At 39.1% G+C, this 14,898-nt stretch overlaps 1 protein-coding gene across 1 annotated transcript in view; it reads left to right on the top strand.

Annotated features, from left to right (window-relative positions):
* Positions 1-14,898, top strand: part of spen (spen family transcriptional repressor) — a 39,464-nt gene that overhangs the window by 3,983 nt on the left and 20,583 nt on the right. The window contains exon 3 of the mRNA XM_052106206.1: positions 3,785-4,408. Within this exon, the coding sequence (XP_051962166.1) occupies positions 3,785-4,408 (624 nt within the window). The remainder of the gene's footprint in view (positions 1-3,784; positions 4,409-14,898) is intronic.

Below are 14,898 nucleotides of genomic sequence, written 5' to 3'. Positions count from 1 at the left end.
GTAACCAGATTACAATGTTGTTCAATTAAAACGCATTGATTGGTTATTGGATTATTGAAACGGGTGGTTTAGGAACAGTTCTCTCCCTCCATGATCTGGAATACTCTGGATGGTATTCTCTGGATTCTGATTTCCCCCTGGATTAATACTACCCAATGACAAGGATATTCTATCACTACGGTGTCTTTTTTTCTTCTGGATTATGTGTGGTGATAGGGATTTGCCGTTAATTACCGTTCATGTGAGGCTTCTGCCATTAATCAACATGGTAGAATTTGACAGAAACACAGTGAGCAAATCTCTTTATATACTCATTAATTATTTCTAGACCATTTTATGTTTATATTTCCTTATTTGTTCCTCAACTCCAAACAGTAAAATAATGATATATAAAATGCCATATGGTCTAATTTGAGGAAGAGTGGACTTATTTTTGGATCGACAAATTGAAGCATGGAGGTATTGCTGTTGTGGGGCAGAACAGTTCTCATCTTGGAAATGAAATGTTAATTGGATTACAAAGCCCCATTCTGGATCTAGAACTACAACATACTATGGATACATAACGGTGAAGATGAAAGACCAACAAAAATTGGAATCCTAGTGGACTAATCCTCTGGCCTTGGGATTATTGATCATTTTTCAAACATCAACGGACATGGCTTTCCTTCGGGATTTGTTAAACAATAAGCGAACACCCATATTTTCCAAAAATGACTTGGATTATTGCCATTCACAACAGTTAGAACACTGGTGTCTTATTCTGATGGGATGTCTTGAAGGTGAACGTTTTAAGCCGTAAAGATATGGATGTATAGGCTTCAACTTTACTACAAAGAGGGATTAAAAAGCTCAAAAGCTCCATGAAGAGCAATTCTGCAATCTTTTAGATTTCAAAGAGTTAATCAAAATGAAAAACCTAACTATTGTTGAATGAAGGACCATGCAATGGATTTATAGTGTTTTTTGAACTTCACTCCAACCTGCTTTTTGATCTGTATTGGAATGCTTTCCGTTGAACTTGTGTCGGACATTCCACCTCCAAAATCTTACCTCCATACGTTTTTTCTATTTTCAAATTAATATTATTTTTTTTTCAAATCCATGGAGTCTCCTTTGGCTGAACTATTAAGTTGGATCCTGAAAGATAAGGATTACTTCATTGATTTTTTTTTTCTTACCATTTTTATAAACATTCTACAATTTTTAACCCTCGTTTTTTGCTCATAAAGTTCTGTCTCCCTAAATTGTATTTGGAATTGTAGGTCGGGTTACCGCTGTCTGAAAAGGTTGGTATGTTCTGCCCTATGTATTTTAGCTGTTTTCTAACCCCTAGTTTGATCCCCTGTCTTTTTTGCATTCCCACTAACAGTTGTAGCTGTTAAAACAGGCTGTTTTTAGTAGCTTGTCGGCATTTGCAGATTTTTGCCTCACTTTGCTGCACCTTTCCTTATTCTCACTCTCTTTCACACTCCCTGGCTTTTTGCCTCTCTGCTTTACCTAGGTGAATTAATTTGATTAGGGTTTGAGGCAAATCAAGAAAAATATTAAAAAGATTTGAAAGAATATAGAAAAGCTGGTCAAACACATAGAAGCTCTATGGAAATCGAGGAGATGGCAAATGAGCTGTGGAGTGTTATGATACAATGTGTCACCACTGTTTGTCAGTTCTTGTGAAAATTACAGGAGTGGAATATATGTTCTGTAAAGGTTGATCACAGTCAAGTTACACAGCTGGCTTTTACTAAACCAAAGCATCATTTTCTTATGAAAACCAAACAAATTAACTTGGTCAGATTTAATTATACATGCTCAATATCACTCACTATCCATGACTAGCAAAAACTTACTCTGAAGAAACTGCTTATCAAGCATTACATTTCAGTTGTGGTATATATTTTGACATTTTACTGAAATTACAGAAATGTTAATTTGTTCAAGAGTGATAAAAGCAATCTTCAGCATAATCTTCAGGCTAATGAGCTATACTACTTGGTGGATTAATAGTTTATTCCGATGTATAAAAACTAGGCCTATTTATTAATAATTGCTGTCACTGTTATGAGACTAATGGGGATTAAGGCAGTAACAACCCCCCTTACCTGCAGTAAAATCACGGTGTAAAACGTATTTAAAACCGTAATGTGCAGCTATCTCATGAGCAGAACTCAACTTCTAAAATCCTTATTTTAAGATTAATTGCTTCTATATCAGTGCAGATCACCAATAGCTGTACATTATTTGTGTTGCATAACAGTTATTTTAGGGACTATATTTTCTAGTGGAATGTTCACATTTAATAAATTTGCTTAACAGAATAACTTTTTACAAAAAATCTGTCTCTGTAATATTTGTTATTCTGTAGTAACCATTCATAAAAGAAATAAGGCACTTGAGGCTGTGCTATATTGAGAATTCACAATATAACATGACCTCCCTGACCATTGCTTAAATGATCAAGATCAAGCACAGGTTGCAGTTGTTATAATTGTTTGAAAGTGCTTAAGTTCACAAAATTTACAAGCATACAAATATTGCTATTAAAGTGAAGCTAGCGTAGTGCTTAGTATAGCATATAGTGTCCTTTAGTTCATTCAGTTTCTGTAGCATAGCTGATGATTTTATTTCTTCCTTTTTTTAGAAACAGCCAGTAGAATCAGTCTCCACATTAATTATTATTCTACAACTTGACCAGAACAAATGGTGGTGGATCGTGTTATTGCAGACCTTTATTCCAAAATAATATATATATTTTTTGATTTCATTCTTTGAGAATGAGTTAATTTTATTAATGAAACATTGTTCCAATTATTAAATGACAAAATCAGGTAGTAATATGCTTTGTCAAATATAGGAGACATTTATTTACATTTATGCATTTAGCAGACGCTTTTATCCAAAGGGACTTACAGTGCAATTATTACAGGGACAATCCCCCTGGAGCAACCTGGAGTTAAGTGCCTTGGCTCAAGGACACAATGGTGGTGGCTGTGGGGATCGAACCAGCGACCTTCTGATTAACAGTTATGTGCTTTAGCCCACTACGCCACCACCACTCCCAGAGTGGAGACACGTAGGATGTCTAGATAATAGCAATTTGTTTTATCAAAGTAAATGATTTCTTCATTACTTGCATAGAATAAATTACTTGTATCTAATTGGTAATCTCTAAATTTCCAGCAAAGGCTATGTAATTGCAATTTCTCATGAAAACAAAACCCAATAGATTTACTCATTAAAAAAAGGGTTCTAGTCATTTTAGTTTTCAAAAATGTGTATGTAATTTTAGAGTGAGTGAATAATTTATTTTCTCTACCCTGTGTAACTTGGAATGTGACTGACTGTGGCATGCATGACTTTTGTCATGCATAATGTTTCTTCCCCTTTGTTTTCAGTATGGATTCAGCTTGATTTCAGCAGTGCAAAATAAAAACAAACCTCAGAGTAAATTGCATCAATGGCCGAAATATATGAATACGTTTATTTGATCAATTTCTATATTCAATGCTCGAATAAAGAAAAAATCTAAAATGGCACCTTTCCAACATGCGAAATATATTAATAAGTTTATTTTATCAATTTCTATATTCAATGCTCGAATAAAGAAAAAAATCTAAAATGGCACCTTTCCAACATGCATTTGCAGTCTATGTTTTGATTAAATCACCTCTTCAAAGCATGTAACTTGATACTTGCGTATCTCAGGGCACACTTGAGAAAATAACATTTGTTTCATTCTTTCCATTTTTCTTTGCCATCCTCCATCCCTTTCCTTGTCACTTAGGGCTGCGGACAGTCGTGAGCGCTCTTACGATCACAGTGCCTATGGACACCATGAGCGTTTCAGCAACAGCAGTAGTTTTGATCGCCAACATCACTATGAGACCGATTATTACAGAGACTCTAGAGACCGGGCCCTCAGCGGAGCCAGTGGGAATTCCAGTTCTGCCAGTGGCAGTATTGGCGGAAGCTCATCCGGGGCCAGTGTCGGGGGTGGAGGGAGTGTTGCGGGAAGCAGTGGTGCTGGTGGAAGCAGTAGCAACACGTCCGTAGTCGGAGGTGGAGGATCGACACCAGGAGGCACTGTCTACTGTGGTTCACGAAGCCGGAGCCCTAGCCGTTTTGAGACCACAGAGACTCACTATGAGCCCCGTGCCCGGGAATCTTTTACACTGGCCAGTGTGGTCCATCGGGATTTATATAGAGAGAAGAGAGGCAGGCGAGGAGAAAGAACATACCACCACAGTCGCAGTCGGTCGCCACACTCTTCACATTCACACAATCCCTCACCACAGAGGCTGGCGAGGCAGGCTGCGCGGCCGGCGCACTCCCGCAGTGGCTCGGGATCCCATAGTCGCTCCTCCAGCTCTGACTCAGTCAGCAGTACCAGCAGTAGTGGCAGTGGCAGGTAAGTGCAATAAAGAGTCTTGGATTACAGTGGAGTTCAAAAGTCTTGACAGCACTAGTGAAAAAGCTTCTATATTTTAAACTATATGTTCTTATGTGGGATGTCCCATTTTTGCTTTAATGACAGATTGGGCTCGAGATGATCCAGGTTTCAATGAAAGCAAGGAGTTAACATGGTCAATGTCACAATTGGCTTATCTGAGTAGTGACCTAGAAATAGTTCAGATTATTTAATAGTTCTTATTTATTTTATGTCATTGCATTGTATTTTTTAATTTCCAAAAATACTTACACTTTGTTTGTTTCGTGGTTTGAATTTAGATTTAAATCCCAGATTTTCAATGTGGTCGCAGACCTTTGGACCCTACTATACATAGTATATCTATGACAGCAAATTTACTTCGTATAAAATATTCTTGCGTCTTTCAGTAGTACTTGATCTGCAGTGTTGAAATGTATGGTTTTCTGGGTCAGTATTTTTTGCCTTTTTGAAGATTACCGATGACTTCTGTGTAATTTGAACACCAACGCATGTTCTTGCTGAAAATCACACAAGATCTACTGCATGTGAACCTGTTCAGCCATTGATAACCCCTTCAAATGGTTGATAATATGTCAAAGCCACTTGCAGCTAGGATACTTCTCTGTTGCTCAGTACTTGAACTTTGGACTCAAGCCGCATGCTTACATAATGGCATGTGATGGCTTTGTTGTCAATGGTCACCTAGGTGTCTGAAGCAGTCAGTAACAGTGGTTACTGATTACAAATTAAGTAGTTCGTTAGCAACAGTAAACATGCTACTGCTTTCATTCAGCATCCAACATAACTTGTCACCCAGTAAGACTTTTCTGAAAATTGAAACTACCTTAACATTTATTGTTTGTGCCCTTTTCATCAAGGGTGCACAGGATGCAAGAAATTACTTTTCCCTCACACCTGAACTAATCCACTTTACAGCTTTTTTGTGACCAAGAACCAGCTGCTTTTAAGGGAAAGGAATCTCTGTTTGACATGTAAACCTGGTAAATGTTGGTAAATTCAGTGATTAAATATTCCTCAAAAATGCTGAAGGTATCAACTTGGTACCTTGTAAACATGACTTTGTCTCCGGGGGGGCTGAATGTGCTCTTACTCCTGAAAGTTGCATAAAGCCAGCCAATCAGATTAGATTGTCTGGCCAGGTTTGTTTTCTAGACATGCCGACTGTCTGCTTCTTTGCGAGATGTTTGCGCATGTGCATGCCACTGACTGTACTAAAAGAGTATCAGGAAGCACTCGTAACTTGTATGGGTCAAACATATTTTGAAATAGGGGTTGGAATTGTAAAGAGAGAGTTCACCCAAAAATGAAAATTCTCATCATTTACTCACCCTCATGATATCCCAGATGTGTAGAATTTCTTTCTTCTGCAGAACACAAATTGTGATTTTTAGAAGAATATTTCAGCTCTGTAAGCCCATACAATGCAAGTGAATGGGTGCCAAAATGTTGATGCTCCAAAAAGCACATAAAGGCAACATAAAAGTAATCAATACGACTCCAGTGCTTTAATCCAGTGTTAAATCTTCAGAAGTGATATGATAGGTATGGATGGGAAACAGCTCAACTATGCCCAGATTTGATGGAAATTTGCAGTAACTACAAAATCCACACTATTACCAAGTTTTGTTTTTGCAGTGACTGTGTAACCTAGTTTAAATTTTTGTATGGCAGGACTCATCATAAAAAATTAGGGATTTCAGGTCTCCTAGAAATGTTCAGATACTAAAAACTGATACCATCAGATGTATGAATGTCATTATGTAAACATTCAGCCCACAAATTAAAATCATGTTATGTCCTAGTGAGATTATTTAACTGCAAAATAAGGCTGTCACAATTATGAAATTGCCCGAAGATTTATTGTCAAACAAGTAATTGCGATTATGACGATTAATTGTCTCTTTTAGGGCTGTGTCGATTAATTGTCTCATGAAGGGCTTTCACGATTGGTGTGCTTTTTTTCTGTATGTGTGTTTCATACACCTTAAAAGACATTTTTACATATTTAACTTCAAATATATAAATCAAATAATATAATAGGGATGAACTATAATTTACTTTTAAGAATTTAAAAACGTATAAATAACATGAAAAATTATGTTTTAAATAACAAAATCTTTCTAAATACTTCAAATATGTCTCTCTTTTTGGTCAACTTTTGTTTAAAAAAAAAAATATATATATATATATATATATATATATATATATATATATATATATATATTAGGGATGCACCAAAATTAAAATTCTGGGCCGAAACCGAAACTCCAGGATGCACTTGGCCGAAAACCGAAATGTACTTTTTTTTTTTACCTATTTTTTTTTTTTGCGCATAATTGTATTAATGTTATACTTTTTCATTAATTTCATGAATTTAATTAATCTGAATTTCAAAAACTACAAACCAATAAAATAATCACAAATCACTTTTATTGAAAGTAACACACCAAAATTGGACAGAAAATATATTAAAACAATATTAAATATTATTCTTCATTCATTTCTGTAACAATCAAATTTTACAGATTTTATTAACAATTATCCAAATAATGTAAAGTTTTAGAAAACTATTATTTGCAAAACAACAGTCAAGTAATGAACTTAGCTAGCAACTTTCAAAAAGTTTAAATATGCAAGTCTTTTTAATTAAAACAACAGGCAAAACACAGAATGGCAGAGGGCCTCTGTATGTCTACTTTAAGTGAAAATTATTGTGCAAAACAACAGTGCATGACAGCAGTAACAGAACTAAATCCAACCTCAAACTGTAAACATATGTAGCCTCAAGTGAAGAACAAGTGTTGCAGGGCTACACAAATTTTAATGTAATTGCTATACCCATCATATTGGACCGCTTTCTATTTAAGTACAAGTGACAGGTTTCTCTTCAAGAACAAAAGTTGCTAAACTTTCTGACAGTCTCTCCTTTCAGAAAGCTCATCAAGAACATGAGATTCAGCACTGAACAGTCTCTCACTCTCTGTGCTGGTGCTTGGGCAGATAAATACCTGTGTGCAATCCGTGCAAGCAAAGGAAAGCGGTCTTTGTTTATGCGCCAGTAGTCAAGGGGATTGTCGCTTCTGGCAATGGGTAGTTCAGCTAGATACGTCTCAAGTTGTGGTGTAGCTGCGCTAGTTGTGGCACTGCTGTGGAATCTCTTGCTGGACTCTGTATATTGAATTGGATGTTGTGTTTTTAGGTGGCGTATCAAACCTGTCGTGGAAAAGTTATTCGGCACCGTACCCCCTCTTGAAATTTCTGCTGAACAAACACTGCAGATCGCAAATTTGATGTCCTTATCAGAAACTTTGAAGAATTTCCACACCGCTGACATGATCGGCCTTTGTTTGGTAGTGCTGCGATAAGGGCTAGATCGATCCAGAGTCAAATCTGAGCACTGAGGGGCGGGGCGAGGAGGTATATATTTTCGGCCTTTTTTTCTCTTTCGGCCAAAAACCGAAAGTGTCTTTTCCGTCCGAAAGTTTTCGGCAGCCGAAATTTTGGTGCATCCCTAATATAAATAGTGTGTGTGTGTGTGTGTGTGTGTGTGTGTGTGTGTGTGTGTGTGTGTGTGTGTGTGTGTGTGTGTATGTCACAAAAGTGAGTACACCCCTCGCATTTTTGTAAATATTTGATTATATCTTTTCATGTGACAATAATGAAGAAATGACACTTTGCTACAATGTAAAGTAGTGAGTGTACAGCTTGTATAACAGTGTAAATTTGCTGTCCCCTCAAAATAACTCAACACACAGCCATTAATGTCTAAACCTCTGGCAACAAAAGTGAGTACACCCCTAAGTGAAAATGTCCAAATTGGGCCCAAAGTATCAATATTTTGTGTGGCCACCATTATTTTCCAGCACTGCTTTAACCCTCTTGGGCATGGAGTTCACCAGAGCTTCACAGGTTGCTACTGGAGTCCTTTTCCACTCCTCCATGATGACATCACAGAGCTGGTGGATGTTAGAGACCTTGTGCTCTTTCATCTTCTGTTTGAGGATGCCCCACAGATGCTCAATAGGGTTTAGGTCTGGAGACATGCTTGGCCAGTCCATCACCTTCACCCTCAGCTTCTTTAGCAAGGCAGTGGTCGTCTTGGAGGTGTGTTTGGGGTCGTTATCATGCAAGAGTACTGCCCTGCGGCACAGTCTCCGAAGGGAGGGGATCATGCTCTGCTTCAGTATGTCACAGTACATGTTGGCATTCATGGTTCCCTCAATGAACTGTAGCTCCCCAGTGCCGGCAGCACTCATGCAGCCCCAGACCATGACACTCCCACCACCATGCTATACTGTAGGCAAGACACTTGTCTTTGTACTCCTCACCTGGTTTCCGCCACACGCTTTACACCATCTGAACCAAATACGTTTATCTTGGTCTCATCAGACCACAGGACATGGTTCCAGTAATCTATGTCCTTAGTCTGCTTGTCTTCAGCAATCTGTTTGCGGGCTTTCTTGTGCATCACCTTTAGAAGAGGCTTCCTTCTGGGACAACAGCCATGCAGACCAATTTGATGCAGTGTGCGGCGTATGGTCTGAGCACTGACAGGCTGACCCCCCCACCCCTTCAACCTCTGCAGCGATGCTGGCAGCACTCATACGTCTATTTCCCAAAGACCAGCTCTGGATATGACGCTGAGCATGTGCACTCAACTTCTTTGGTCGACCATGACGAGGCCTGTTCTGAGTGGAACCTGTCCTGTTAAACCGCTGTATGGTCTTGGCCACTGTGCTGCAGCTCAGTGTCAGGGTCTTGGCAATCTTCTTCTAGCCTAGGCTATCTTTATGTAGAGCAACAATTATTTTTTTCAGATCCTCAGAGAGTTCTTTGCCATGAGGTGCCATGTTGAAATTCCAGTGACCAGTATGAGGGAGTGTGAGAGCGATAACACCAAATTTAATTGACATTTTCACCTAGGGGTGTACTCACTTTTGTTGCCAGCGGTTTAGACATTAATGGCTGTGTGTTGAGGTATTTTGAGGGGACAGCAAATTTACACTGTTATACAAGCTGTACACTCACTACTTTACATTGTAGCAAAGTGTCATTTCTTCAGTGTTATGAAAAGATATAATCAAATATTTACAAAAATGTGAGAGGATGTATGTTTTTTTAATTATATTTATATTACATTTTTATTATACTATGCAATAGTAAAATATGTATTTCCTAATTTCTTCACTTTCACACATTTTAATGCTCTGATTAAACCCACGACCCCTTATCTCTCATGAAGCACAACCTTTGAGATTTAATTTCATAATTTTAGCACTCCACATAAATAGAGTAATCGTGCGTTGTCTCTTCTTTGTCACTGCGTGTCATTAACACAGCCTGAATGAACCAGGAACGTTTGCCATTACACTATAATTGAAAAATAAACTGGAGCGCTCTGCATTTACTATCACAGTTTACAAATAAGTATACAATAACATATTTATATACACACACACACACACACACACACACACACACACACGGTGTATATAAAAACATAATAATAAATAAATAAATAAATGCCTTTAAATACAGCATCGTGCTTTTACCTATTTCAGCCTACTCAAGGACCTATTCAAAAGCTAAAGAATAAAAACGTTTTCAAAGAAGATTTAAAAATGGCTAATGAAGAAGCTGACCTCACATGGAAAGAGAGACTGTTCCAGAGATTAGGGCCTACCACAGAAAAGTCACGATCACCCTTCGATCTATAGCGACAATAAGCAACCCTTAAATGAAGTTCATCAGAGGACCTGAGTGCTCTAGTGGGGGAGTAAGGGAGGAGAAGGTCACTGATATATTGGGGCGTGAGACTAGATAGTGCTTTGTTGACATGAATCAGAATTTTTAAATTGACCATAAATTTCACTGGAAGCCAGTGTAGAGACGCTAATACAGGGGAAATGTGATCATTCTTTCTTTACCCTGTTAAGAGCCTGCTTGCCACATATCGAACCACTGTAGGCGAGATAACGTAGCTTGAGGAGTGCCACTGAATGACACTCAAATGCGCAGTTCATTACAGTATATTTGCTTAAAATTCCCTTATTTGGGCATTAAAATGTAATTGGAATTTGAATGCCCAATAATCGCGGTGTTCTCAAAAAAAACACGGCTTGATCAAATAATGATGATCAGACGGTTATTTAAAAATCGTGACAGGCCTACCGCAAAAGCTGCGATTCAATGAGATAAATATATAGTTTGCATGTAATTCAAATGTGAGTGCTTGTGAATGTGTGGAGACAGTGTTGTACTGATGCCGACCGCTCATACCTTTCAAATCTCCTCCTTAGATCAAACAGGGAAAACACCGTCATGAGCATTGCACGCTCTGTTTTTAGCAGATGACAGTAAGCAGAGTGCAAATTCACATTGTAGCGTAAGACACATACAGAGTACATGCTTATTTAATTAAATGGCAGCCTTTTGCTGTATAATAATCACTTTGAGTCTACGACGTAGCGACTAGCTTTTCCAGAGTGGGAATCTGCCATCATAGTGTCAGAGCTCCTTGGTCAAAACAACACAGAAGCACTTCATAATAAAAGCTACATTTATAGGAAAAAAGTATGACAGAAATATATCACTACTGTGAAGTTATGTAATATTCACTATAAAACTACTACTAATAATATTAATAAATGGTATAACTTTTTTTACTGTAGCATTTAAATTTTTTTTTACAGTTATAATTACGGACAGAAATGTACTGCGTGAAAACGATATTTCCAGAGATATAAAATAAAAGTTAAAATGAAACCCGCATCATTGGAAACATGGTTCTTGATGTAAAAAACAAAAAATCCCATGCCTGTAAGATAAAGAGAAATGTTTTTAATATTGTGGGCAACAAAAACCTCAACATTCTTCCAAAAAGTTTAATTATAAAATCGAGGCTTGTCCTAGAAGGCATGTCCACATGCAGCTTGCAGTGAGTAAAGAAATGCATGCAATAAAAACAGACTGTTCAGGCTCATTTTAGTGCAAGAAAAAAGCTTGTTGACAGAATCTGAGTGCAATGAAAACATGAACATCAACACTCTTCAGTAAAGAGGCTCATTGGTCACTTGACGAGAACACAAGACCCCGCCTCAGTGACACAATGATTTTTTTCAAACAAAACTGATGTGTTTTTCAGTTTTTTGATGCCATTAAGCTGGGAGTCCCAACAGTCAAGTGACCTGATATCATTGTGTATCATAACAAAACAGCTATCGACTGAACACAACAGCAGCAACTCCGACATCAACACTACTACTCTTTATTTATGTTCTATTTAGTTAATGTTTTTTCATGATACATATAGCTGCATAGCCCTTCTAAGGGGAGCCTACAAGCTTTAAAAACTTTACGTGGCAGTCCCATAGACATTCTATGGCGGTACACTGGAGGAGACGAGGCCGTTCTTTTTTAATGGAACTCTATGGAGGAGATGTCTCAGTGTGCTGAATAAACTGCTTTTGTGAGGAAACACTCTTAATGAATTGACCATGTTTTACACTAAACAATAATTTTGGAATAAATTATGTGTGGAATTTACTACAATAAATTTACATTTTATAGGATAATTCACAGATGATTTTGTATGTGTCACTTTTCTCCCCATCTGTTTGTATTGTATCCGCAAACGGTGACTTGCTGTAGTAACACGTGAGTTGACCATTACATTCTCTCCTATGATAGAACCACAGAGGTTGTTATCTCAGTAATGAAAAGAATCTCTGATCGCTGTCACAGGTGCAAAAGTATTTCTTCTTGTGATGTTTATTGCCGGTTGGCAATCCAGTTTATGATGCATTACTACCACCTACTGAGCTGGAGTGTGGAGCTTCAGAAGAAAGTCTTCAAGGGAGTCAAACGTCTGTTGAAGACGATGAAATGTGTATGATTAAATCCTAAACTGAGTATGCTTCTTGAAGTTCAAATTAAATGGTAGCTTACGCTGTGAAGTTTCTTGAGGTCTAACAAACATGTGGAATGCATTTCCTTTGCCATTAATGGTATGAAATGTATATCATAATAAATATCGATATTGAACGATATGAAGAAATGTTTTTGATCATTTCTCTCCCAGTCCTGCTAGAAAGCGTTTTCGAAAGTCTGTTTTTGGTGAAGGACAATGCTTTTACAGTGTTGGAGAAAGGCATAAATGTAGATAAATCAATGCATTTTTAGACAAAAACCTATTAGTGTGGGCATAGCCTTTTAAGGGATAGTTCATCCAAAAATTTTAATTCTCTCATAATTTACTCCCTCTCATGCCATCCCAGATATGCAGGACTTTCTTCTACAGAACACAAATGTATTTATTTTTTTAATTTATATAAAGAATATCTCTGCTCTGGAGGTCCGAACAATGCAGATGAATGGTGGCCAGAACATTGAATCTCCAAAATTCATAAAACGTCAGCGTAAAAGTAATCCTTAAGACTCCAGTGGTTAATTCCATATCTTTTGAAGTGATACAAAAAGGTGTGGGTGAGACATGGGTTAATATTTAAGTCCTTTTTTCTATAAATCTCCACTTTCACTTTCACAGTTTTGTTTTTTTTGGAAATTCATATTTTTTTGTGCATTTCGCCGCCTACTGGTTGGGGCTTTAAAAAAAAAAAACAACATAAATATTGATCTGTTTCTTACCCACACCTATCACATCATATTTATGGATTACTTTTATGGTGATTTCTGGTTATTTTTGGAGATTAAATGTCTGGCTAGCATTCACTTGCATTGTATGTACCCACAGAGCGGAGATATTCTTCTAAACATCTTAATTTATGTTCTGCAGAAGACAGAAAGTCATACACATCTAGGATGACATGTGGGTGAGTAAATAATGAGAGAATTTCTTTTCAATCCAATTGAATAAAAAGTCAAGAAATTAGCTGTGAATACAAACAATACAGCGATAAGAAAAAGGGACTGGAATCATGCATCTGAATATGTGCATGTAAAAGAACCAAAGCTTTTGTGTGTTCCACTTCATATGAACAGTCCTCTTCAGGACTGTTTTGAGTGTACTGACTGGCACATGTTCAGGGAGGCTGCAACATATGGCGATTCTACCAACTTGGAGGAATACACAGCATCAGTGACCAGCTACATCAGCAAGTGCATTGATGATATCACTTTCTCCAAGACCATCACCACACGCTCCAACCAGAAGCCGTGGATGACTGCGGATGTGCGCACGCTGCTGAGGTCCCGAGACTCCGCCTTCAGAGCAGGCGATAAGGCAGCCCTAAGAACAGCTAGGGCCAAACTGTCACGGGCAATCAGAGAGGCAAAGCGCGCACACGCCCAGAGAATCCACAGTCACTTCCAGGACAGCGGTGACACGCGGCGCATGTGGCAGGGCATCCAGGCCATCACCAACTACAGGACAACATCAGTTGCCTGTGACAAAGATGCCTCCCTTCCAGATGCGCTGAACGACTTCTACGCTCGGTTTGAAGTGCAGAACGGCGTGATGGCGAGGAAGTCCACCCCTCCTCCCAACGACCAGGTGCTCTGTCTTACCACGGCAGATGTGAGGAAAACTCTACGTAGAGTCAACCCACGGAAGGCTGCTGGACCAGACAACATTCCTGGCAGAGTGCTCAGAGGATGTGCAGACCAGCTAGCAGATGTTCTTACCGACATCTTCAACATCTCTCTGAGCAGCGCCGTTGTTCCAACGTGCTTCAAGGCCACCACCATCATCCCCATGCCAAAGAAGTCTTCAGTGTCCTGCCTCAACGACTACCGTCCCGTCGCACTTACACCCATCATCATGAAGTGCTTCGAGAGGCTCGTCATGAGGCAGATTAAGACCCAGCTGCCCCCTCACTAGACCCACTGCAGTTTGCGTGATCGTTCAAACCGTTCAATGGACGATGCATCACCACAACCCTCCATCTGGCCCTCACCCACCTAGACAATAAGGACTCATACGTTCGAATGCTGTTCATAGATTTCAGCTCAGCATTCAACACAATCATTCCCCAGCACCTGATTGGAAAGCTGAACCTGCTGGGCCTGGACACCTCCCTCTGCAACTGGATCCTGGACTTCCTGACTGGGAGACCTCAGTCAGTCCGGATCGGGAACAGCATCTCCACCACCACCACACTGAGCACTGGGGCCCCCCAGGGCTGTGTGCTCAGTCCACTGCTGTTCACGCTGCTGACTCACGACTGTGCAGCAATGCACAGCTCGAATCACATCATCAAGTTCGCCGATGACCCGACCGTGGTGGGTCTCATCAGCAAGAACAACGAGTCAGCATACAGAGAGGAGGTGCAGCGGCTGACGGACTGGTGTAGAGCCAACAACCTGTCCCTGAATGTCGACAAAACAAAAGAGATGGTTGTTGACTTTAGGAGAGCACAAGGTGAACACACTCCGCTGAACATCGACGGCTCCTCTGTGGAGATCGTCAAGAGCACCAAATTCCTTGGTGT

Source organism: Xyrauchen texanus, chromosome 35 (assembly GCF_025860055.1).
Source record: "Xyrauchen texanus isolate HMW12.3.18 chromosome 35, RBS_HiC_50CHRs, whole genome shotgun sequence".
Taxonomy (NCBI): Eukaryota; Metazoa; Chordata; class Actinopteri; order Cypriniformes; family Catostomidae; genus Xyrauchen; species Xyrauchen texanus.
The sequence above is the reverse complement of the archived record's forward strand: the minus strand, read 5'-3'. Positions and strand labels throughout refer to the sequence as shown.